Genomic DNA, 25,544 nt, shown 5'->3' with positions numbered 1-25,544 from the left:
AAGCAATTGGGCTGCAATATGAACTGTTTTACCAGGCTTCCGGTGGTCAGCTTCAGGCATGGGGTATGATTACCTAGTAGGGACTGAAAGATGATTTATTGAATTAAAAAGTGTTGGAAGAAGAGTGTTTGCCAGAAGAGAGCTTAAATTTTTGTCCATTTATTCTTGTCAGAGTGAATGCTTTATTAATAACTTCTTTAGAGTCTTGAATTCAATTTCAGTTTCTTTGAATTTTCTTTGCTTAATTCATCCACCTAACTTTATTGCTTTAATGATCATGATGAAATTCATAGGCACCATTAGAGATAATGTATGAATGACATCGTTTCTATTAATGTTCACTGTTTCTTTAATTTTTAGGATTAAATGCCATAGTTTTAAGAGATTTTGTAATGCTTAGTATTTTTTTCTTAAATATTTTTCAGATAGCCATACTGTTTTCTGATTTTCCAGATATCACACTTTTCATTTCCTTAATTATTACTTCTTTGCCTCTTCTAAATTTGGTCATTTATGATCTGTTTCTGTTGTGGGCATTTACTTATTATAAACACATGCATGTATACATACATATGTTTATATTTTCTCTGTTTTGCAAATTAAATTACAGATTTCTGAAGATACTGCAATTTATAGTGACTTTTAAAGTAATACTTGTATATATTGTTCAAAATTGTTGTCTAAGTATTTCTGTAACTTTACCATCATCACACAGTGAAGGTCACTGTCCAAATGATGGAGATTCAAAATATCACAGTTGCTGTCATCAGAGAAGTTATAATCTAGCTATGGAGACTGAATATGGAGTTAAATGAATCTATTGCTGCATGGAAAATTATTCCAAACCTTAGTGTTGTAACATAACAAACAGTTATTAAATCATACTTTTTGGGAGTCAGGAATCCCAGTAAAATGTAGCTGGGTCCCCTGATTCAGGGTCTCCCACAAGTCTACAATTAAGGCACTAACTGAGTCTGTGGTCATTGCATGGCTTGACTGGAGAAGGTCCACTTTGTTACTCACATGGCTGTTGTCAGGATTGAGTTACTTGCTGGCTGTTGGCCAGGGGATGCCCTCTGTCCTTGCCACGTGAACCTCTCCATAGGATAATAGGGAAGCTTATATGGGTAATTTCCATCAGAGAGCAAGAGAGTACATGCAAGACAGAAGCCATAGTCTCTTTGCAACCTAATCCCAGTGGTGGGTGACATCCCATCACTTTTGCCCTGTTCTCTTCATTAGAAGCAAGTTATTAGGTTCAACCCATTCTTAAGGAGAGGCGATTACACAAGGGTGTGAGTATCAGGTAGTGGGGGTCATTGGAGGCCATTTTAGAGGACATTTACCACATTGGGTAAATACTTAACAGTTGAGATATGTCATTAAAAGAATTCAGAGGAGTGACCTCTAAGGATTGAAACACTCAGGAATTTGTTCCAAACAAGTTGGGACCTGAATTAAATCTTAAAGAAAAGTTTGATAAGGGAGAGAACAGTCTCCTATATAGAAAAAATATAAACAAAGGTGTAGAGGGGGACATTTTTCTACATTACTTTGGGAAGAGTGAATAGAAAATAGAACTTGACAGTAGTATTTTCTTATATTCATTAGCAACCCTAAATCAGATACCTGTTTTCTCTTTTTGATAAATGCTGTTCTTATCTCAATCCTGTTTGGGGATTAATATTTTTAAGTATCAGAGAAGTGGAAATTAAAGATCAAACATATTTTTGAAATGCTTGATCATGTAACTTCAGATTCTGAGATCTGATTTAATGACAGGTATGAGATATGTTATTTTGTTATCTCCAAAGGCCAGCAAGAGTTTTATTTGTCTAAAAGTTTGACATTTTTCATCTGATGCAAGGTAAAAATAAGAAGTTTTTTTAGGAGGCATGGCTTGATAAGAATGTACCTTAAAAAAAAACAACACACCTTACTTAACTAATGCGATTTGAGTTGGAAATTCAAATTCATTAAATCATCTTAAGCAGTGATAAGCACAAGAAAAGTATTATGTTTTTCTAAACTCCAAGACTGAATTTGTTCCTTATATTATAGTAGATTTTTATATAACCAATCATAGTACATAACATAATGTATTTTACATTGTCATGAAAGTTACTGGCGGTAGCAGCAGTAGCAATAGCAGAGTTAGCGTGTTTAATCCATTCCAAGCATTGCATCATGCATGCTATCCTGATTAAACTCTCACGACAACACAGTGGTGTAGCTATGATTATTTTCCCCACTTTATAGATGGGGAAACTGAAAGCCATTGAGATTTAGGAACTGGATAAAAATTAAAAACAAAACCAAAAAACTGTTATGTGGCAGAGCCTTGCTTCTAACCCAGGTAGTTTTGATTCCAGTGCCTGAGCTCTTAAGAAAGACAACCGACTGACTCTTAGGTCAAACATTTAGTAAATGCGGGCCATGCGAGCGGACAGTTTCCCAAATCCAATGTCACTTTTCATCTAGACTATGTAGATTTTCTGGTGGTGTCTGGATCAGCACGCATCTAAGCACTATTATTAATCAGTTTGGTTGGGAATTTCACTTGGCCAAATCTCCCTCTCAGTGTCTCTGCTAATTTTTATTAATGGATGTCTGTAAAACATATTAATTATTTTGGTTTGAGGAATGTAGTACGAAAAGGAAACAACTCCTGCCTTTTACAGTTCAAGTTTTAAAGAGAAGGCTTGATATAATTGGTTAATAGGAATGTCCTTCAGAGTAAAATAGGGAAGCATGGGAGCTTGGAGCAGAGGTATTGAAACCCTGAATGGTAAGAAAGGACTGATCACTGTGATACAAGAGAAGTGCCACAGAGTGTCTCTTGTCCTTGATGTGGATATGTGCCACAGCCTCTTGGTATCTATGGGGACATCCCTCTCCTTGCTAATGCAGTAGTGCGCTGGTGATGTGGGAGGAAAAGTGAGGTGGCTCCTATGTGGATGCTTTCCTCTTACCAGGTACGGGCACGATGCACGGGTTTGTCTTGAGTTGAAAATGCCTTTGGAGTCTATTCACAATGGCACATAGTAAATTAACTTCATTCCTTTAGACTATAGTAACTTCCAAATCTGGGATGCTTTTAGTTACCAACTAAGATGAATACTCTGGGGGCTTCCCTGGTGGCGCAGTGGTTGAGAGTCCGCCTGCCGATGCAGGGGATACGGGCTCGTGACCCGGTCCGGGAAGATCCCACATGCCGCGGAGTGGCTGGGCCCGTGAGCCATGGCCGCTGGGCCTGCGCGTCCGGAACCTGTGCTCCGCAGCGGGAGAGGCCACAACAGTGAGAGGCTCGTGTACCGCAAAAAGAAAAAAAAAAAAAAAGATGAATACTGTGAACTTCTTCCCAGTAGGAGAGGTATTTAAATTTAAAATGCATATTCACAGTGATGATTTGGTTTCATGTTCAGTATTTACAATTATACTGGGTATTTCCTATTTCCCATATTTTTTCTATGAAGAGAAAAAAAGCAAAACAGAAGACACACATGTGTATATGAACACACGTCATTGCAAGAGTGTGTAGAGAAAAAAGTCAGTAATAAGCAGAAGAGAAACAAAATGTGACTGTGATTGAGCTTCCGTGTTACAAGTGTTTTATTTCATCCAATCAAAAGGAATTCTTTGTATATTCAATAAAGACTAACTAACAGTAGGAAGATGACATTGTCAAGAGTTGGGCGTTTGAAAGAAAGCTGGAAGCTGGAAGTGAGAAGATTAGAAAAGAATACCATATCCAGACAATGACTGTTCTGGTTAGATTCTAAATAGTTAAAATATTTTGCCTCACAACATTAACAGATAATGTCTCAAATCAATGCTTTTCTGGATATGTTGCCCGATGCTGAAAAATATTTTTGCCTCTTTTCTCCAGTGACCAATTTAAACCAATTAAGAACCACAGTCAGCCAGAATTTATGAACAAAGCCTCATACTTGTCTGTGATCAAGTGAAATTCTTCTCTTTCTCCTTAAATTACAAGTACAAATAATTTGAAAAATTTGAAGAAAGAAAAAAAGTAATCATCACTCCACTTATTCCAAGAATCAATTTTTACTGTGGTGTGACCTTTCAGAATTTGTTTTTATGCGTATGTGTCTTTGTAGATGGTTGCAGTCAAGGTGCCTATAATTCTATGTTTTGCTTTTTAATGTTGTAAGATGAACATTCACTTGTGTTTCTACATGGAACAGTAGTTTAATTGCTGCCTAATATTATTTAGAGAATCATGTTTATAATCATTTCTCTATTTTGACATTATTGATATCCTAGTAATATCAGTATCTATTTTCAGCAGATTATAACAAAGCGGGAAATGACTTTATCACAAGATACTTTTAAGACTTATCATACCTATAATCATATCATACACATAACTACAGTGAATTTCACAAAAGTTACAGCCACTTACAATCTTAACAACCGTACCAGTATTGCAGGTTTACTATGATACTGGTTTGAGTGAAAATATTAAACAAAATCATTTTCTTTCTTACAAGATACTTCAAATTTGCTGCAGTTCACTCTCTTTTGCTATAACGAAATATGAGCGTTTGTTTCTGGTCTTTTTGTTGTTGTTGTTATCCTTCTTTTAATGAATTTTCCTTTCATTTAGTGATTGGTACTTTATTATTTTTTTTGTAAAAATTTGATCTCTTCAGATAGTATAGATTTTAATTTATTTTAATTGATGACATAAATGTTGGCAAATCTGGCTTTATATCTTTTTTAGATTTTAATTTTTACTTGATTTTTATATATTCATATCTGTCAGTATTTCCCCTTGTGATTTCTTCTATTAGTTTGAAAAGGAGAATGTTATTTTTCTATATATATCTGATATATATTCTAATTTATATTCAGTTGAAATAATTACAATGGTTATATTGAACCATTTAACCCTTTGAGCTTATTTTTACTAGATACTGTAAAATATGAAATAGAGATAAATATTTTTAAAATAAATAATCTTTATGCATCTTGTCTTCAGATGCTAGTTTGTATATAATTATTAATTCTTTTCTACTTATTACATATTTATTTGTATGTCAACACTTCTATCCTCTTAGTTATTCATGCTTAAGATGTCCTGTTTATAGTTTTTTTGGCCAGTTTTCATTGATATGATTGCCCATGTGCTGTTCAGAATAAATTTAGGAATATTGTTGCTAAGTATTCTAAAACATAAGCCAAAAAATATTGTTTTTGAGATTTTTAATGTGTTAAATCCATAAATTAACTTGGCAGAATAACATTTTAATATTTAGCTTTCTTTTATGTAACCGTGGTCTTTTTTCATTTAAAAAATCCTTTATGTTTTTCAATAAGGAGTACTATTTAATTCAATGTCATGATAAACCTGGAACATTCATCCTGTTGCTGGGATTATAAATGAATGGTTCCTCCTTCAACCTTCCCAAATCTGACTTGTGTGTCTCTTCTGGAAAGCTGGAGGCACCATCTGGTATCAGCCGTGAAATACAAATTGTATAATTTGGGTTAATCTACATAATAGTCAAATGCTCTGATATTTGCACCTAATGTTGACATTGCACAAAATAAAGATGGATGGTAAAATTCGCTTAGTGGTTTAAGCTAGGCTACAGAGGGTTGCAAGGAGGAAGAGAAGATCCTCCTGGCATGGCACCTGCGAAGGGAGTGCCCCTGGGTAGCAGGATACCTGTGGTTCAAGTGCAGACCCACACTGGCCCCTCTGGTCCCTGAGGTCCCACCTAGGGATGAAGGCTGTCAGATTCCCCCTCCTGCCATTGGGACCCAAGCACTGTGCTCAAGCTGGAAGCAGGGTCTGGTGAAGTTGAGCCAGATATCTCCTCCGTCTCTGGCCCCATTGCCTCAACTCTTGGCAGACAGATGACCCCCAGAGATCTTCAAACCTTGGTGCTGGGAAGTGCCTGGCATATGGATTGGGAGTTCATTAAAAGGCTTGTCCCAGCTGAGAGGCTAAGACTTGGCCTCTAACCTTGGCCAGCACTTGAGTGCCCTCATCCTAACCCTCCCCATCCTCACATCCAGGTCCTCACTGGGGCAGATGACAGAAGCAGGGACTGGGGTGCTGGTTATGGCTGGGGGCATATGAGGGTGGGTGAACAGGTGGCTGAGAACCTGTCCCCAGAAGGTGATAGGGGCAGGACCATGTATGAGATGAGGCTAAAAACTTGGAGTACATGTTAACATCTTCCCATTGAAGTTTGCTTTACGAAACATAAATTCAGACATAAAATTATTTCAAGACAGTGACTGCAAAGCATTAAACCCCAAAGCAGGGGTTCTTTTGAGAGCAGGGCCTGGTACAACTGTACCGGTCACAAGTCCATTCAGCCACCTCTTTGTTTATAAGATACACCCAGATACTTCTGACTCTCTTATACTCAAGACCCCACTCTTTAAATGTATTTGCTTTCTCCTGCCTATTTGAACCAAGCTTAAGGATAGAGTGCCTGTTTGTTGAATGAATGAATGAATGCAAGTATTTAGGGAAAAGCATACACATATTATAACATATATACAGACACATGAAAATCATCTATATTTTGCCATGCCTCTGATTCTCATTGTTTGCAAATAAAGTGTTTACTTCGTAAATATGGTTTTGGACCACTGAATTGTATTTTCCCTGAAAACATGATCAAAGGACTGCATGTATTTGTTTAGTTGTGGAAACAATCAGGGCTGAAGTTAAGTTTGTTTTCCTAACATGTGGAAATTTCAGCAATATTAATGATTCTTTTCTAAGGATTTTCAAGCATATTATTTTCTTTTTCAAAAACATTTTACTGCTCCTTTTATAGTTTTTCTTTTCTTTATCCCCCCCAATGTTTACTTTTATTTGGAAGACTATTAATGCTAAAGAATTGTCTAAGAGAACAATTAAAACTTTGAAATGAATTCTAATATTTTTCATTTTAAAGTTTTAAACACAGTCTCCTATAAGAATATCATATCTAAATTTAAAAATGTTCTGGAAAATAGTATTAATTTTCTTCTTGTTTGCTTTCAGAGTATCTTGATCACATTGGAAAGCTTGTTAGTTAAATTTGATTAAATAGCATGACTTAAAATATTATATGTTTTATTATCTGAGTATACCTTGTCAATACTTGGATATATTTTGATGTTAAAATGCCATTTTAGTGTTTGGTGTTAGGTAGTGTTCTAATTTCATTCTTCTACATGTAGCTGTCCAGTTTTCCCAGCACCACTTATTGAAGAGGCTGTCTTTTGTCCATTGTATGTTCTTGCCTCCTTTGTCGTAAATTAGGTGCCCATATGTGCAGGGGTTTATCTCTGGGCAGTGTATGCTGTACCACTGATTTGTATTTCTGTTTTTGTGCCAGTACCATACTGTCTTGATTACTGTAGCTTTGTGGTAAAGTTTGAAGTCTGGGAGTCTGATTCCTCCAGCTCCGTTTTTCTTTCTCAAGATTGCTGTGGCTATTTGGGGTCTTTTGTGTTTCCATATGAATTGTAAGATTTTTTGTTCTAATTCTGTGAAGAATGCCATTGATAGTTTGATAGGGATTGCATTGAATCTGTAGATTGCTTTGGGCAGTATAGTCATTTTCACAATATTGATTCTTCCAGTCCAAGAACATGGTATATTTCTCCATCTGTTTATGTCATCTTTGATTTCTTTCATCAGTGTTTTATAGTTTTCTGAGTACAAGTCTTTCACCTCCTTAGGCAGGTTTATTCCTAGGTATTTTATTCTTTTTGTTGCAGTGGTGAATGGGAGTGTTTCCTTAATTTCTCTTTCTGATTTTTCGTTGTTGGTGTATAGGAATGTCAGAGATTTCTGTACATTAATTTTGTATGCTGCAACCTTACCAGATTCATTGATTAGTTCTATTAGTTTTCTGGTGGCATCTTCAGGATTTTCTATGTATAGTATCATGTCACCTGCAAACGGTGACAGTTTTACTTCTTTTCCAATTTGTATTCCATTTATTTCTTCTCTGATTGTCATGGCTAGGACTTACAAAACTATGTTGAATAAGAGTGGCGAGAGTGGACATCCTGTCTTGTTCCTGATCCTAGTGGAAGTGCTTTCAGTTTTTCACTATTGAATATGATGCTTGCTGTGGGTTTGTCATTTATGGCCTTTATTATGTTGAGGTAGGTTCCCTTTATGCCCATTTTCTGGAGAGTTTTTATCATAAATGGTGTTGAATTTTGTCGAAAGCTTTTTCTGCATCTATTGAGATGATCATATGGTTTTTATTCTTCAATTTGTTAATATGGTGTATCACATTGATTGATTTGCTTATACTGAAGAATTCTTGCATCCCTGGGATAAACCCCACTTGATCATGGTGTATGATCCTTTTAATGTGCTGTTGGATTCTGTTTGCTAGTGTTTTGCTCAGGATTTTTGCATCTATGTTCATCAGTGATACTGGTCTATAATTTTCTTTTTTTGTGATATCTTTTTCTGGAGTTTATCTTAAACTCCAAATGGATTAAAGACTTAAATGGTAAGACCAGACACTATAAAACTGTTAGAGGAAAACATAGGAAAAACACTCTTTGACATAAACCACAGCAAGATCATTTTTGACCCATCTCCTAGAGTAACAGAAATAAGAACAAAAATAAACAAATGGGACTTAATTAAACTTAAAAGCTTTTGCCCAGCAGAGGAAACCATAAAAAAGACAAAAAGACAACCCTCAGAATGGGAGAAAATATTTGCAAATGAAACAACAGACAAAGGATTAATCTCCAAAATATACAAACAGCTCATGGAGCTCAATATCAAAAAAACAAACAATCCAGTTAAAAAATGGGTGGAAGACCTATATAGACATTTCTCCAAAGAAGACATACAGATGGCCAAGAAACACATGAAAAGCTGCTCAACATCACTAAATATTAGAGAAATGCAAATCAAAACTACAATGACGTTATTACCTCATGCCGGTCAGAATGGCCATTATCAAAAACGCTAGAAACAATAAATGCTGGAAAGGGTGTGGTGAAAAGGGAACCCTCTTGCAGTGTTGGTGGGAATGTAAATTGATATAACCACTATGGAAAACAGTATGGAGGTTCCTTAAAAAACTAAAAATAGAAATACCATATGACCCAGCAATCCCACTACTGGGCATATACCCTGAGAAAACCTTAATTCAAAAATAGACATGCACCACAATGTTCACGGCAGCACTGTTTACAATAGCGAGGACATGGAACCAACCTAAATGTCCATCGACAGACGAATGGATAAAGAAGATGTGGCACATATATACAATGGAATATTAGTCATAAAAAGAAACGAAATTGAGTTATTTGTAGTGAGGTGGATGGACCTAGAGACTGTCACACAGAGTGACGTAAGTCAGAAAGAGAAAAACAAATACCGTATGCTAATACATATATATGGAATCTAAAAAAAACGAATGGTACTGATGAACCTAGTTGCAGGGCAGGAATAAAGAGGTAGACATAGAGAATGGAATTCTTGACATGGGGTGGGAGGGCGAAGCTGGGGCGAAGTGAGAGTAGCATCGACATATATACACTACCGAATGTAAAATAGTTGGCTGGTGGGAAGCAGCAGCAGAGCACAGGGAGATGGGCTCGGTGCTTTGCGATGACCTAGAGGGGTGGGATAGGGAGGATGGGAGGGGGAGGCTCAAGAGGGAGGGGATATGGGGACATGTGTATGCATATGGCTGATTTGCTTTGTTTTGTAACAGAAACTAACACAGTATGGTGAAGCAGTTGTACTCCAATAAAGATGTATTTAAAAAAGAATTTGTTATCTTGGAGTTTTCATTTTCAGATCCGTATAATCAGCAACATCTTTGCTCAAAAAACAAAAAATGCCATTTTTAGTATTACAGGTGAAACTGAGCGTCTGAATTTTGTTGGCCATTAAAAATCCCACGGCTGTTGTTGTAAGAATGCTTGCTGGAGCCCTGGCCAAAGTCCAGTCTAAGCAATAACATCCTACTCAGTATACCTCACAGTCCTGTGAGGACTGTCAATTATTAAGGCATTCTTCTTTGCTTCCTCCTCTAAACAGCTGTGAAACATTACGGAATTCATGTTCATGACTTTTTCTATATCCTGTTCAGTCCAAGTGAAATGAGCCTTTCATTATACATATATTATCTGCAGTGTTGCTAAGTGCATACGTTTAAGGTTATACAACTCACTGTTAAATGAATAATCTTTTTGGAAATTAAATCAGAATGCTATGTAATCAGTATTAGATAACATGCTGTACATGAATTCATCTTTGACTCAGATTTTATAAAACACACCAAGTACATCACTTCGTGTCAAAATAATCATTAAGGGCCTTTAAGTGGTCTTGAAAATTACCTCTTCTAATGTGAGTAGGCATGTGCTCAATTAAATGAGGCCTGAAATATACTTGGCATTGGCTCAGCTCAAAGTCAGGAAACAGTTTTGTTTTTGTGGTTTAGATGCAAATCATTTAAAAATGGTGCTGGACAGCAACATTATAATTAAGTGAGGAGAGAGAAATCTGGAAAGAGTGTATCGTAGATTCAACTGAAAACAGTGAAAGTAAATATAGTTATTAATCTGATTTTCTGTACCATCCCAAGGCAAGAAACATAATTTATTAATTTTCATGTAAACAATATTAATATTTTGAATATGTATATATTTATATTAGCAACTTTGCACATAGAAGACATCATTGATTTGTGTAAAATTATTGACTAAGAGTGGAATTTTTACAAAGTGGAATGTGTTGAGATCCAGCTCATGGAAGGCGTTTTGAATAGGCCATATCACAGTGCCTGGAATTTCTTTGCTCTGACGTCACCCTCTGTGTCCAGTGTTCTCTTCAAGTGCCGTACCACATCTTCTCCCTGATACCTTCACTGTATATTTCCCTAGAGCTCGGGGGTCTTTCTCTGGACACTGAAGAAATTTGCTGTCCCTCTGTATCTATATCACTTGCGCTTCTCTGATGCTAGATTAAACTGTTTAATTTTTCATACCTTGCTGTTTTTTTAAGTTTTCAACTATATTTAAATTTCCATTATGGCAAGCCCTGTGATTTATATATTTCTTTTGTTCTTTTACAGTGCTTTGCAAATATTAATTTATAATGCAGCTTAGGGGTTTTCATTTTAACTTTTCACATATTTATGTATAACTATAAATATAAAGCCAAGAACTACATAATTTTTTTCAAAAAAGCAAGGAAATTGTGAACATTGTTATCAAATCATTCACAGATAGTATTGAGACCCCAGCAAGCAGCAGTAAATACTCCTCTTATTATCAAGGAGCCACTTTGAGTAAAGAAAAACTATAAGGATCAGAAATCTGTTAGTAGAAAGGAAAAAGGAAGTGAGGAACTGGATATCGATCTTGCCAAGTGAAGCAGTGAAAGAAAATATTACACTGTGAACTTCTTTCCACTATTTTCTCAAATTCAATCCAGCAACTCGGGTTAAGAGAACAATGGCTGAGATGTTGGAAATAAATCCAACCCATCTGATAAATCCCTAGGAAACAGGAAATAACACAATTAATGAGAAGAGGAAAGGCTTTTTTAAGAGTCTCAGACAGTTATTTTTTTAAATCAAAAGTAGTATTCTGAAGCGTGACATACTCCTTATATTTTTAATAACATGTTAGCTTAATGTTCTTTTGCTTTTTAAGATAAGCTATATGTGGAAAATTGTATCTATTGATTATCTGCATCAAGAACTTGATTAAAGAGCAAAACATTTGGTTAAAAGAGTAAACTGAAGACTTTCTCAGTTGAGTAGTCATTGTCATCATGCTGATCATGCAGCGTGGTCTTAGCTATAGCGTGGAGGCTCCATGGTAAAATGAAAAGAGCACAAAATAAAGGGTCTGAAGGCCTGGGCTTAACATTTATTCTTTTTTTTCCCTTCTCTCCCTTCTTCCTGTCTTCAGACATTTACTGAGACTCTATTATAGGTACACTGCGACAATTCATCTCCTTGGGCTGACAGTCAAGTGAGGGAGACAAAAAAGCAATGGCAGCCGTAGTATTATCTGGTAGATGCCATCATGTCGCAGGCACACAGTATTGTGGTAGCCTTCAAAGGGACTGGCTGGCTTTGGCTTATCATCCAACCTTCAGTTTTTTTGTATAATTGTATGTATTTTAACTTCTTCATGAGGTTGTCGTGAAGCTCAAAGGAAGCCACTATCTGTTACAAAGTATTGTGAATTGTACTTGCAAATATCGATAGTTATAGGTAATAGTAATTTGATAAAATACAGGGCTGTCGTGAAAACTTGATATATAGAATTTAAAAAGAAATTAGTTTTAATAAAGAACGTTTTTGTTTTCTCTAATATGGAATCCTAAATTTTCATTTCCTTTTTGAAATCCCCATGGTTCATTCTGAAAAAAATTTTTTTCTATGTTAATTAGTACTCCCACACTACCTTTTCCATACTTCTCTTTATGCATTTATTGTATTGTACTGTAATTACATATTAGTTTTATTTTCTCCACTAGATCCATCAGGACTTTGAAGGCAGGGTTCATGTTTGGTCGTCCTTATGCTACCGGTGGCAACCATATATAGTCCATGATCAATGTGTGTTTGTTAAAAAGATTAGAGAAGGAATTTTCTAGTGAGGTTTCTTTGTGTTTTTAGTTATAATACCTACTAGGCAAGAGAGATAATTTTCTTTGTTCTATTAAAGGTAATATCCAGGCATGTGACAATAAAGAATTCTAGATATTGTGTGCATCGAATTAGGCACTCCTAACATGGCCTGTCTTGCCTGTGGTCCAGAGGAAAGAAGAAAGTTAATAGTGATGTAATCATTGACAGAATGGAGATCTTGGAAAAGAGGAAATGTTAGTGAGGTGTGGAGGTTGCTCAGTGTAGAAAATATTTCTAGATATCTTAACCTCTTTCTTCACCAGCAAAATCTTTCAGGGTCATCTTCTCTGAACCTCAAGTTTTCTTGTCTGTAGATAAGAGAATTGAACCAAATGATCTTTAATGCCCCATCTAGCTTGAGGATTCTGTTTGGAGATTGATGGTTGAATAAAATAGGATATTGTCCCTGCATTCTGTTAAATGTTATTCACCTTCATTCTTCCCATGTCTTTATTATACAGACATCAAACAACATTAAAGCATATTGAAGAAAAGGCAAAACATTCAAGAAGATAGGACTTGAATCAGGCTTTAAAGAATAAGAGGTGTACGGGCAGATGGCCATGGACATGGTGATGGCCATGGATGAGGAAGAGCAGTAGCTTCATGCTAAGGGGTGTGACGAAGTTGGAAGATTAGATAAATAGAAGAGAGGGCCTGAAATGCCTTGGAGGGTTCCCATTTAATTTTATAAGCAATAGAGGACCATGTTCAGGAAGGAAGAGAAGGCAAAGTTGTACCTGTTGAATGTCATCAAAGGCTTGACAGGGGATGAAACCAACGTGAGAAAAAAGGAAGAGAAGAGGAAATTGCTCATGACACAGCTGGCATAAGGCTCTGTTAAATGAAGAGAAAGACTGGAATGGACACAAGTCCTGAGAGGGAGGAGGGCTGATTTTCCCAAATGGTTATATCATTCAATTCAAAAGAGTTTGAAAAGATGCTTACACCTGGAGGGATGTGGCAGCTCAGTGGGCCTTTACCTCTCCTGAGTATTGCTCATAACTGATAGAAGTTTTACCTCAGCTGTCCAGTGTGATTTGCAAAAATGTACATTAATGAGCTTCAGGAGATATTTCCTATCTTTGTTGAAAACAGGTGGATATTTGAATCTCTCAATAACTAAATGAAGGCGAATCAGTCCTCCTATTTTAATAGCATCCCTTAATCTCCACTATTGAAGAACAGACATATATCAGGGTTATTTTAAAAATTATTATTATAGGGAATGTTCTGGCATGTCTGTACTTTTTATTTTCATATAATTAATTTTTTTTTCTAGTGTTCTTTGTATTTCTTTCTACTTCTTGAGTTTTGAATTCTAGAATTACTTCAGTATTATACCATGGAGGAACATAGAAACTTGGCTTGACAGTGCTGCTGACAATTTATATGTCAGGGTGTAACTGCCTAGCATATTCTTTGCTGTTTTGCATTCCTTTGCAAAGCATGCCTTTGTTTAATCTTGAGGGAGTGGGCTTCTCCGATTTTCCATATACTCAGGACATGACTTTTACACAGCCAGTGACTGTTCTGCTCTGTATAGAATGCAGATGTTTGCATTTTCACACAGTTTCTTCAATCGCCTCTCCATTCCTTTTGCATACTGCAAGGTGTCTAATCTGGTGAAGGATGGTGACATTTTTTTCATGTAATTTCTAAGAAAAATTACATGCCTTATGACAGGCATATCGTGCTTCCTTTCCAATTTACCTCATTTATTTCTAAAATTCTAAAAGTCTGTTTTTATATCACATTTAGCACATTATAGAAGGCCTGGCTAATTAATTATTAGCCTTTGAAGTTGTAAAGTCCTTTTCTAGCAGTAAGCATTTGAAGCTAGATAACGTCTTATAAAAACTAAATGTTAAGTACTTTTATAATTTTGTATTGTTATCTTCATTAGATAAAATAGAAAAATTTTCATCCACCCTGGGAACTTAAGGTGATATGTCTGTACACATGATACTTGGATGAATTTTAATACTATTACTTAAATATATGAATGTTTCCTGGGGGAAGTAATTGATACCTGTAAAGGCCAGTTTCTGCTTTTCTATTTTAAAGGTTGATTTTCTGTTTTTAGAAAATGGTCTTGGCACATTAAAATGTTTATTATAAACCTGCTGTATATATCTATGTATATGTATATCTTTCTCACTATTGTTCTATCAATCAATCAATCAATTTAACCCACACTGGTATCTGGGCTCTTTCTCTTCACCTGACTTAGATCTTGGTGTTCTAAGGAATGCAATGGTCCCCTCACCTGTTTCCACTTGAAACAATGGTTTGTGCAGCACATTAAGGCAGTTATGAGGGTGTCAGTGACCCCAAAGATGATTATGGTGGTCAAAGCCAGCTTAGGAGAATGGTGATAGTGATCGACAGCAGTACCAGCCATGGTGAAGGAAGTGATAGGGACTGTTTTCTGAACTTTTAATATCCTCATATCTGTGCTTCTACAAGTTCTTAAAAACCCTGTGGGATAGACAGGGAAGGGTCATTTGTTTTTTGTTTAGTATTAAATTTTTTATTTGCAGACAAATTTACAATTTATAGTTGAGAAAGAAGAATTAAAAGATGGATAAGTGATTCATTTAGACTTCAACAACAAAGTAGGTGCCCAATTAATATCACTCACTGGTGAGAGTAAAAAGAGACTGAAACTGGGGTCTCCTGACTCTTTGTCCTGTGACCTTTTTACTATCTCTGCATTTTCTGAGGCTAAAAATCCACTTTTTAAGGTATGCATAATTTACAGCAAATTTTAAGGTATTCTTTGGTTGCTATAAATTGAGAAGTGGTCTTTGTTGTTTTGCTGACTATTTCTAATTGTTAAATAACCATGTAGTGCATAGTGAAAAGACATTTGCAGACATAGTACATTAAAGTATTTAACGCTATTGATCACTATTTTTGACCTATGTCATTTTTATCTCCACAGAAATTGGCCCAGTAACAGTTACCACAGATCCCAAGAAATTTCAGTATGAACTCAGAGAACTCTACGTTCAGGTGAGTTCTTGCATTCAATTTTATTTCTTTTAAGGGAAAGGAAAATAATGAACTTCTGGCTGATTTTCTTTAGTTTTAAGTCTGAAAGCAGCGGTTATTGGTTTTTAAATTCTAATACCACTTTTTCTGACTTAATTTGAATGACAGATATGGTAGTGGGATAGATTGGGTTCAAAATATCACCTTCATTTATGCATTGTCTATGGCCGCTTCCATGCAACAGTGGCAGAATTCCATAGTTGTGACAGACTGGCCCACAAAGCCTGAAGTGTTTACTGTATGATGCTTTAGAGAAAAAGTTTACTGACTCTTGTTCCAGATGACTCCTTTCCCTGAGAATCATAAGGAGCAGTTAATTCTTTCCCTGTAATAGTAGTGGTATAATTATGGTAATTTTGATATTCTTTGCTATAAGTCATCTTTACAAAATTTTTGACTGTAAGTATAATTTTGTTAGTAGAGAAGATGAATAATTGGTTTAATTGTTATTCTGAAAACAGGACTTGGAGATAGGGTTGATATGCACCATCTCCTCATTGCTGCTTTGAGGTCATTATTTACAAATCCATTAGTCAAAAAAGAATTGCTTCTTTGAGGCTGTTTTACTGTCCTATCCTCCATGGATGGTCTCTGCTGCAATCACCTACAGATCTTTTGGCCAATCCTCATCATTCATTTAAGCTATTGATACCTGAATCATTGGCTGCCTTTCCCCTTTCAGGCTGCCGTCATTCCGGTGCACTTCAGCATTGATGGGGATGACCTGTCAGAACCTTCTCCTCTCAGTTCTTTGACGTGCTATTTGTCTTCAATGACCTTTTCAGTACTCCATCTCAGTCTTCTATTCTCACACACACCCTCTGGATCTTATGATCACCCCAATCTGTTCCGTCTCTCAGATCACTAATTCAAGCAGGTCCACAAGCTTGTTTTTGCAGCTATTTACACTACAACTACTCCTTCACCCTCATCAAGCACTCTAGTCCATTGACCCCTATCCTGTCTCCAAGGCCATCAGATCTCTCCTTTTTCACTTTCTTCCCATCTAGCTCAGAGCTCTGTCATTTCAAAAACACTCCTTTTTCTTTCTTGTCCATTGCTTTTCTGTTCAAAAGGCAAAACCTCATCCCTGAATGACTGCAGTTATGTCCACCGATGGCCAAGTGCTGTTGAAACCTCACAACATGGCAGATTGCTTCCACTGTAAATACATAACCACCTATTTTCACTGGACTCTTAGTACTTCCATGATCTTACTATGTTTCTTTGGTCAATTATATCTCCCATCCCTCTCAATGACAGTTGCAAATCTTATCTATTCTTCTTGAACCTCTCTCCCATTACCCTTTTACTACTGGCTATTTCAGCTAATGATCTAGTCTGAGCAAGCTGTCTCACTTACTGTTTCACACACAGGCATATATAAATGGAAGCCCTCTGCTTCCTCATACCTAGCATGTAATCCATCTACGTCTGGTATCTATCCCATCCTCATTCCCTACTTAATCACAACTCCTTGGCTTTCTCAGGATCTTAACCTATCAAACTGTATTTTTCTTTTTTTTTCAACTGCTTAAGGGTTCCCATTTACTTTTAAATATGTTTCAGTCTCCCCCCAAAACAAACGGATCCCAACAAATCAAACCATTATAAGCAAAACAAAATAAACAACAAATCTCTGTTTTTCTCACATCCTCTTACAAATAACTTATCTCTCTCAGTTCCTTCAGTGTCAAGAATATTGTCTGTATTGACCGCCATCTTTTCTTCACATCCCTTCCCCATCTACTCCTCAGTCTGTTTCGATCTAGTTGCCACACCCCTGCTCTGTCAAAGTAGCTCTAGTTGGTGATATATGATTTGTATTTTGCTAAATGCAGCGGTAGCATTTCACTTGTCAGCATATTAGATTAACATCTGTGTAATTCTCGGCAATACTGGCCCCTCCCTTCTTCTTGAGACATTCTCTTACCTTACGTGTGCTCTCATTTTGTTTCCCACTTTTCCTCAGCTTCCTAGGCAGCTCATTTCTGTCCGATTGACCATTAAATGTTTAGGATCCTAGGAGGTTTTGAAAGTGGCCCTATATTTTCTCTCATTTTTATTTCTTCTCTTTAGGGGAAATCGTCCATACCCACATAAATATGTTTCTAGCCTAGGCCTCTCCTCTGAGAAATAGACCCTTATGTCAGGCTCTTGGATGTCTCAGTGGCCCTCCAAAGTGAAACTCACAAATGTTCTCTTTCCACTGCCCCAAATCTGGTCCTAAATCCTTGCTCTTTGTTCTGTATTTGTTATCTTTGTGAATGATGCCTACAATATTCTGGTTATACTACCAAAGATCTGAGTTATCCTTACTATATCCATTCCCTGCCTCTCTCCCCCCTCCCCACCCCAATATACAAACTATAAATCAAGTCTTGGTTTTTAAGTTTCTAAATAATTTTGATATCAATTGACTTTTCTCCTTTTCTATTGGCACTGTCCTAGTCCCAGTTACTGTATCTTTAGGCTAAATTAATGCAAAAAAGCTTCTAAGTGATTTTCCTGCATTTACTCTTCTTTTTATTTTTCCAGGCCTTTCTCTACTCTGACAGGCAGACAAAATAATTTCAAAATACATCTCTGAACATTTCTCCCTAATACCCAGTCCACTCACCTCCTACCCCCATCTCATCAAAGTCTTCCCAAGTTCATGAGTGACCTGAGGCCTGTCAACCTAGAGCCCTTCCTAGAGCCGCTCTCTCCCTTGGACCCTGAGCTCTGCCACAGGGGCCTTGCATAGAGCCTCCTCCTGTCTGTATCCCCACCTGTCTCCCCACAGGACCTTTGCACATGCTGTTCTCCTTGCATAGGAAGTTCTTGTTCTTCATCCTGCCCTCACGTCCATGCTCCTTTAACCTAGTTTAAAATCCTATATTCAAAATCTCATCTGGAATACCAGTTCCTCACAAAATCCCGCCCTATCCTCCAGGCTCCGTCATATCTCACTGCCTCTCTCCGTCACAAACTAGTTGGCGTTTCACAGTGAAGAACTATGTCTGATTTAGCTCATCAGTGAATCCCTTAGTAAAATGCCTGGCATATAGAATGTGCTGAATTTTTGATGAATGCAAGAATGAATGAACAAACGAACCATTATGTACAAATTAACGGAGTCCAAATTAGAGTTTGAAGTTTAATACTTTATTGGTTCGCTGTAGGGTGCATGACTTGATTTGGAACTATATACGGTATGAGCATAATTGGGGCATAGGATGAAAAAACTCAAAAGTTTGGCATTCCAAATATGTATTCCATCGTGATTCTTTTATTGTGACTGTCTTTATTTTTAAATTGCATACTAAATTGAATTATGTTTCATAAATATCTAAATAGGTATATATAGTTATCCCTTGACTGTTTTTCTCTTTTATTCAATTTCTTCTGATAATCTTTTTTATTAATCCTCCATTTCCTTTCTCTTATACCATGTCATTCTTTTTCAGTCATTATCTTGATACTTACTGACAATTTACTTTTCTATCCCTTGATATAGCAACTTCTTTGCCGCTTTGGATGTCCACATTCTTTGAAAAAAAATTTTACAGAAAAATTTCTATCCTGTACATGGATCATAGGAACTAGAAATTGTACTGCCTTGATTGTTTAAACTTTTTATGTTCTGGTATTTTATCATGAGCTCCTGAGGGCAAGAGCCTCGTAGCTCTCATTGAGCCTCTGGTCCACTGTGGGATGAACAAGTGTCTGCAGTAGAGTGGACTTAAATAGCTATAAATGAATGTCATACATGGGTGGCTTCTTTTAAAAATGTATATTTAACAGTTAAACTATATCAGGTATAATACAAACTTTACTTTGATGGTACAAAAGATACTTAAAAACCTAATCATCAGTTTTCATTATATAAAGATTCAGAAGGGCCAAGTAATGGAGATTTCTAGCTGATAGAATGTTAGGAAGAGATTTACTGTATTCATTTTTTTTCTCTTCAAAAAAGAATTCAGCTGGGATATATTCTTGGAAATCTGGCCAGAATGAAAATGCCTACATTCTCAATGAGACCTGGCGCTGGCATTTCCTGATTTCCTGCCTCTCCCCTTCTTTTGTTCTGACAGATCTTCAGGGAGTACCCTTATCCTCCTTGCTCCATTTGTCTCCAGGGTGAAGGCTTGTGATTCTTAATCATACTCCATTGATTCTCTCCCCAGCCAATATCTGGAATTGAACTTGATACAGACACTCTATAGGGTCATATGACATCTCTGTTCAAGAAAATAATCTTTCTTTCTCCCCTGGAATGAAAGCTCGTGTCCATTTCTCTGGAGATTTCCTCTGTACTGGCTGCATCTTATGGAATTCATTTTTGAATTGTCTTGGGATCCAAGGGGATGCTTAATTAGAACAACCAGCCAGGGAAGAAATCAAATATTTACTTTTTCTCTTCATTCAAAATCGGGCATTGTTATAGGCATTGGGAATACCAAGGAAGTGTTTTTACTTTCAAAGTTTCTAGTGAATTATTCCTTTTTTAATCAATGGCAAAAAATGTCACCAAGTAAGGGTCAAATATGACAAGACACTAGGCTACATTATCGCTTAACATCTAACCTAAAGAATATATTTTGTTTTCTCTTCAGTGTTTCGTAGAGAATATTTTATTTCATAAATAAATAAATTTATTTCATAAATCACTCTGTGAAACTAAAATTTACAAATTTCATAAAATTTTAGAATAATACTAAATTCTTCAGTTGCCCTTCTACCATTTTTAGTAACTCCTCCCAAATCACTGATATAAAGAGCAACAAGGATTGCTATCTTATTAAAATTAACTTGGATTTCCTAAAAAAGAAAACTTTAAAAATATTCCTTTCATACTTTAATCGTTTTGAAAACAAGAAAAGTAAATTCAGTTGGAAGTAAATTAAATAATTGCCCATTAACTTTTTACTAGGTTCAGCTATTTTTCCTGTAGAGATATGGAATTAACTTGGGGAAAAGCAATTTAAAAATTTCCAAGAAAAACGTAACAAAAATCGCTAAACTTAAATCATTAAATTTATAACATTAATTTCATTTTCCTTCATCTTCTTTCATCTGGAATGCAGAGAAGTAACTTGAAAAGTATCTGAGCTTTCTCTCTGGGGAAAAGAAGGGAAGACAAATGACAGCAGTGGTATTCAAATCACACAGAGCTTTGGGAATTAATATCCTTGTGAATGTGCAGTGCGAAGTCCTGCCTCAGGTCACAGTCTTTATAAGAAACTATAAAGCTTGTTGATTTTTAGAAAATGGTATTGGCAATGATATGCTTTCAAGCCTTTTATCCAAACATTTTAAAGAACAAAAAGCATATTAGTCAAACATTTGAAGTGTAGAGAAGGAAGATATTTCTACAGTAATGGAATTATAATTTTTTCATATAGATGGTTGATCCCCAGACCTGAAAAATTTCACACATAATTTAGTTTTTCTTTGAGAAGTGTTTTGATAAAATTGACCTTAATGAAAGCAAGAATAAGAGTAAAAATATGTAGAACAGCATCATGACATAGCAACAAGATAGAGTTATGAAGATTAGGGTAAGGTCCAATTATTGTCATTCTTTAACTGAAACAGGAGAATAAATAGGCAAACTGATGTTAAGGGGAAAAAATGTTCTGCTGTAGTATAAGAACAGTTGATGTTAGAATTAACTGCCAACAGAGAATATGAAAAACTGTGGCCAGATAGGCAAAGACTGTTAAAACAGAGGATAATGTTGATTTATGATATCAGTTCAGTATACATTTTATTTAATTTCAAGTATTCTAAATCATGCTACTGTGCAAAAGTGTCCTTTTTATTTCTATATTTATAGAAGTTCTATATGAATTTAAAAAACAAAACTGATATATAACCAAAAAAATTAAGAAAGTAAAATTGACTAGAACAAGAAAAGGGAAAGGATTATATGTTAGGATAAATATAATGTAGAGCTATAAGAGATGTGATTTTCATGTTTGGTATTGGACATGATTCAACTGAAGAAAGCAGTTTTCATTTCCATTTAAGTTTTCTTAATATGCATTTGACTTACAAATATGCATTTAACTTACAAATGCATATATATCAGCATATACATATACACACTTTTACAGGAGGAATGGCATGTATTTAATTTAGGGAAGAAAGTGAGATAGAGTCCAATACATACAATTCATAATACGTGTGAAAGCTACAAGAATAGTAGAACCAGCATCTGACCCAAAATAAGGACTTGATAGATGTTAGCTATTGTTACTGCTATTACTACTACTATCTCTAGGACTCCGAGGTTCTTTTAGCAGAAATAATCACCAAATAATTATACCATAAATGAACAACTATGGAACTTGTGCCTTGTGAAAGATTTTGCATGTATTTTAAAGTCATCCTCTCATTTCAAACCTACACAAATATTAATCTTCCTTTTTGCAAATGAGGAGACTCAAGCTTTGAGATCTTAGGTAACATCTTCCTCAGGCCACCAAACTGGCAAGGAGCAAGGCTAGTCTCAAAAGTGGAGGTATTTGATGTCAAAGCCAGTGTCCTTTTTCACTTGGCTACTTTTCTTCTAAAGAGTGGTTTAAGTAACCTTATTAAGCTAATCAAATTAACGTTTATTTATATAATTTCTCTTTGTATTTTACTTCAAAGTAGGAAAGTAGAGAATTAAAGACAGATGTAGGTCTAGGGCTGGTCTCATCCTCCACGAAACAAATTTATTTCTTAAAGATTTCGACTTCCTCTTCTACCTCCAGTCGCTTTGGGTTATCGGCTCACCTAAAGTTACTGAGCGGCTAATGAGAATGATAACTGTACATTGAAAATGACTCCCTTTGCTCAGCATGTGTTCTTGCTACTTAGCGCGCTAAGCTTATTTAAGTGTAACCTCACAGTCACCTTGGAGAGACACGAGAACAAGATGTATTTTAAGAGATTGAAAGGTAGTGTTTATACTGCAGTTGTATTTGTAGGCGGTTTCGATTATTTTTATTGTTGAAATTTCTTGGTGCCTGAATGAAGCATCTATTCAAACTTTAGTTTGCTGCTGGAGTTTTCTACTAGAGGGACAAACAATCCTATATCCCCAGGAAGTGAGGGATGGGGACTAAGATAAGTAACTGGAGGGCACTGGGAATGATTGGCTCCTTTCTAGCTATCCATCCTGGTATCCCTATCCAGAAGCAAATAGTTGGCTGATTTCTTAATGACCTTTTGTGTGCACTTCGAAGGACAAAGAGTATAGAAGGGTATTCTGACTGTTGCATTGCTTTTTCAAAGCAGAATACATAGGCATTTAGAATGGGGTGGGTGTGGATTATGATGGGACATTTCTTGATTTTCTTTTCAAAGTGTGGATGTGTGGGGATGTTCTTAAGGGTACGTACATAAGTCATTGTGGAGTAAATATTGCAAATATATGTGACAGAATAACATTTAGGAAGAGGACTCCTTTGACCTATGATGCCTGGATTTATTCCATTCATGGTATTAAGTCAATCAAGGGATTGCTCTGTTCCCCGCAATAAGTACTATACCTGATTTTGTCAGGTTTTAGGTGATGGTGAGGATGGAGGTCAAAATGTTTTTCTTGGGAGAATATTTCTTGATCTAAAGCCATGACTCCTAGAAAAAACCTATAAACCTCACTTTCAACAAAATGGAAAATTAAAGAGTTTCTTTAAGGGAAATTAAAGAGTTTCTTCTCAATCCAAATTGATCTGAAGCAGTTCTCAAGAAGCCATCTTTTTTTCTTCTTAGGCCTTGAAAAAGTCTCAAGAAGACTAGTAGAGTCTTGGTTTTGGTATTGACTTTGAGTAGTATTTGTTCAGTTATCCCTTCAGATGTTTGGATCCCTTCCAGAAACTTATCAGTACCCCAGGCATGAACTGGCATCAGTTAGAGATTTGATAGCACTGGCCTTCCTCAGCAGATGATACCTGGGGCTCCTGTGGAGCAATATCTGGGAGCCTCTGTTGATGTTCAAGGCTGATACAGGCTTTCTTGGGCAGGAATATCCCATTATTGAATACTGGTCCAGTCACCAGCTAAGTCCCTCAGGTTTCCTTATGCAAACTTTAAACCGGGTCTCCATTCTTCTATATTCATGTTGATTTTAAAAACTCCTCATTTATCTACTCTCTCTATATATTAGTCTCCTCCTTTGAGATGACCTAGATCTTAGTTCACCAATTTTGTTTAATGACTACTTACTTGTTCTAAAAAAAAAAACAAAAAAAAAAACGTATCTATCTCCAACTTCTATATAAATGTAACATTCACAAATTATAATGATTTTATTAGTAAAAATACATTGTTAATTTTTTTATCAAGACCTATTATAACCTACATAATATAAATATATTTTTATCACTTTAAATAAAAAGAATCACAACATTACAGCTTCTTCAATTAGTAACAAAGATTATGCCAAATGTGCTGGAAAGCATGTAAATTCCATACGTGAATGTTGGAACAGAAAGGAAGAGAAAGTGGGCAGGTAGAGTCTGAGGTAGTAACAGAGGAAAGGTAGAGAAGGGTCATAGCAGAGAGAAGACAGGGAGAAAGAAAGCCTTCCCAGAGGAAGTGCAAGCAGGGTGAATGCCTAGTCCTTGAATAAGCAAATGATGATTGGCTACTAGGGCCTCCTTAGACCATGCCCCTGCCCTCTTCTGGCTCCTTCTCACTGAGCAAACAAGAGAGACATTTGAATCTCTCTCAAAGAGACATTTGGAGACCAGGAGTCCTTTCCAACCAGAGACCAAGGCAGTGTCTTAATTTGATGGGAAAAGAAAAGGTCCCAATAAAAAGGTACAGAATCCTTGAAGGAGGAGGGAATTCTCTAAGTAGCAGAGAAGAGGAGAATTACTGAAGTGGATACTGAGAATTCCAAGATATCATTTTGCAGTTTCCCATTTTTGCCTAGAGTTAACCCTGCACACTTCTATATGTCTCCTGATCACGAGAAGGTATTCGGTGGTGTTTTTGTTACTGCTTGGTTGCTTCCACGCTGTTTCCCTCTTGAAAGGACCATGGTCTATTATAATTCATGTAAATTATGAAGCTTTTGAAATATTTTAAGGTATAAAGGCACATTATTTTCTGATTTATGAATCAAGATATTGAGCGTCTGGTACATAGTCTCTTCTTTATGATTATTTAAATGGAAGTGAACTGAATATCCTCGTAAGGCTCAACATAAAATAAGTTCCAGTAACTGGAAAGATCAATTTCTGAAGCGTTAGACTCCTGCTACTGACAGGTGATAACCTGAAAGCCTGGAAAGGGTTGTCATTGTTAACCTTTAATGTTCCTGGGATCGAGATCAGCAGTTCTTTGATGCCTTGATTTGTATTCCACCTTCTTCAGACTAGTAAAGGGCAGCATGGTGGACTGCCTGGGATGCATCCTTTTCTTTTTTTGATTATGGAGATTTGAAGTTTGGACTCTGAAATATTCTGTCCCTCAGTACATCCCTGCTGTATTTTCTACAAGTGATGAATACCAAATGTCACTGATGCATTAGGATTCTACAGTCATTTTGATTTACTTTATACTTGATTGGGAGCAACTTTTAATTAAATTCAATGTAATTTAATGGTTTCCACATGTACATTCTGTTTTCTGGGTTATAGAATCGCACAGCTGTATTTTTAGAAAGAGAACTGAGGGTTGTAAACTTTTGTTCAGCTTGCAACTGAGTTTCATTTCTAAATTTTATATGTAAAGGGAAAATGATGCAAATAAGACATCCGAAACAATGGGTGTTCCATGTGAAAGGAAAATACAGTTTGACTCTGAAACTAGGCTTAGTAGGTTGTAGTCATG

At 36.2% G+C, this 25,544-nt stretch overlaps 1 protein-coding gene across 17 annotated transcripts in view; it reads left to right on the top strand.

The window, feature by feature from the left end:
- HMCN1 (hemicentin 1) overlaps positions 1 to 25,544 on the top strand; it is an 883,583-nt gene that overhangs the window by 452,997 nt on the left and 405,042 nt on the right. For all 17 annotated transcript variants that reach the window (XM_079903114.1, XM_079903100.1, XM_079903116.1 and 14 more), the window contains one exon: positions 15,619 to 15,689. Coding sequence is in view for 4 of the 17 variants with exons in the window: in XM_079903109.1 (XP_079759235.1) it covers positions 15,619 to 15,689 (71 nt within the window). In the remaining 13 variants the exon portion in view is untranslated. The remainder of the gene's footprint in view (positions 1 to 15,618; positions 15,690 to 25,544) is intronic.

The sequence above is a fragment of the Stenella coeruleoalba genome (assembly GCF_951394435.1).
Source record: "Stenella coeruleoalba genome assembly, chromosome: 1".
Classification (NCBI taxonomy): Eukaryota; Metazoa; Chordata; class Mammalia; order Artiodactyla; family Delphinidae; genus Stenella; species Stenella coeruleoalba.
This window is presented reverse-complemented; position numbering and strand designations above follow the sequence as displayed.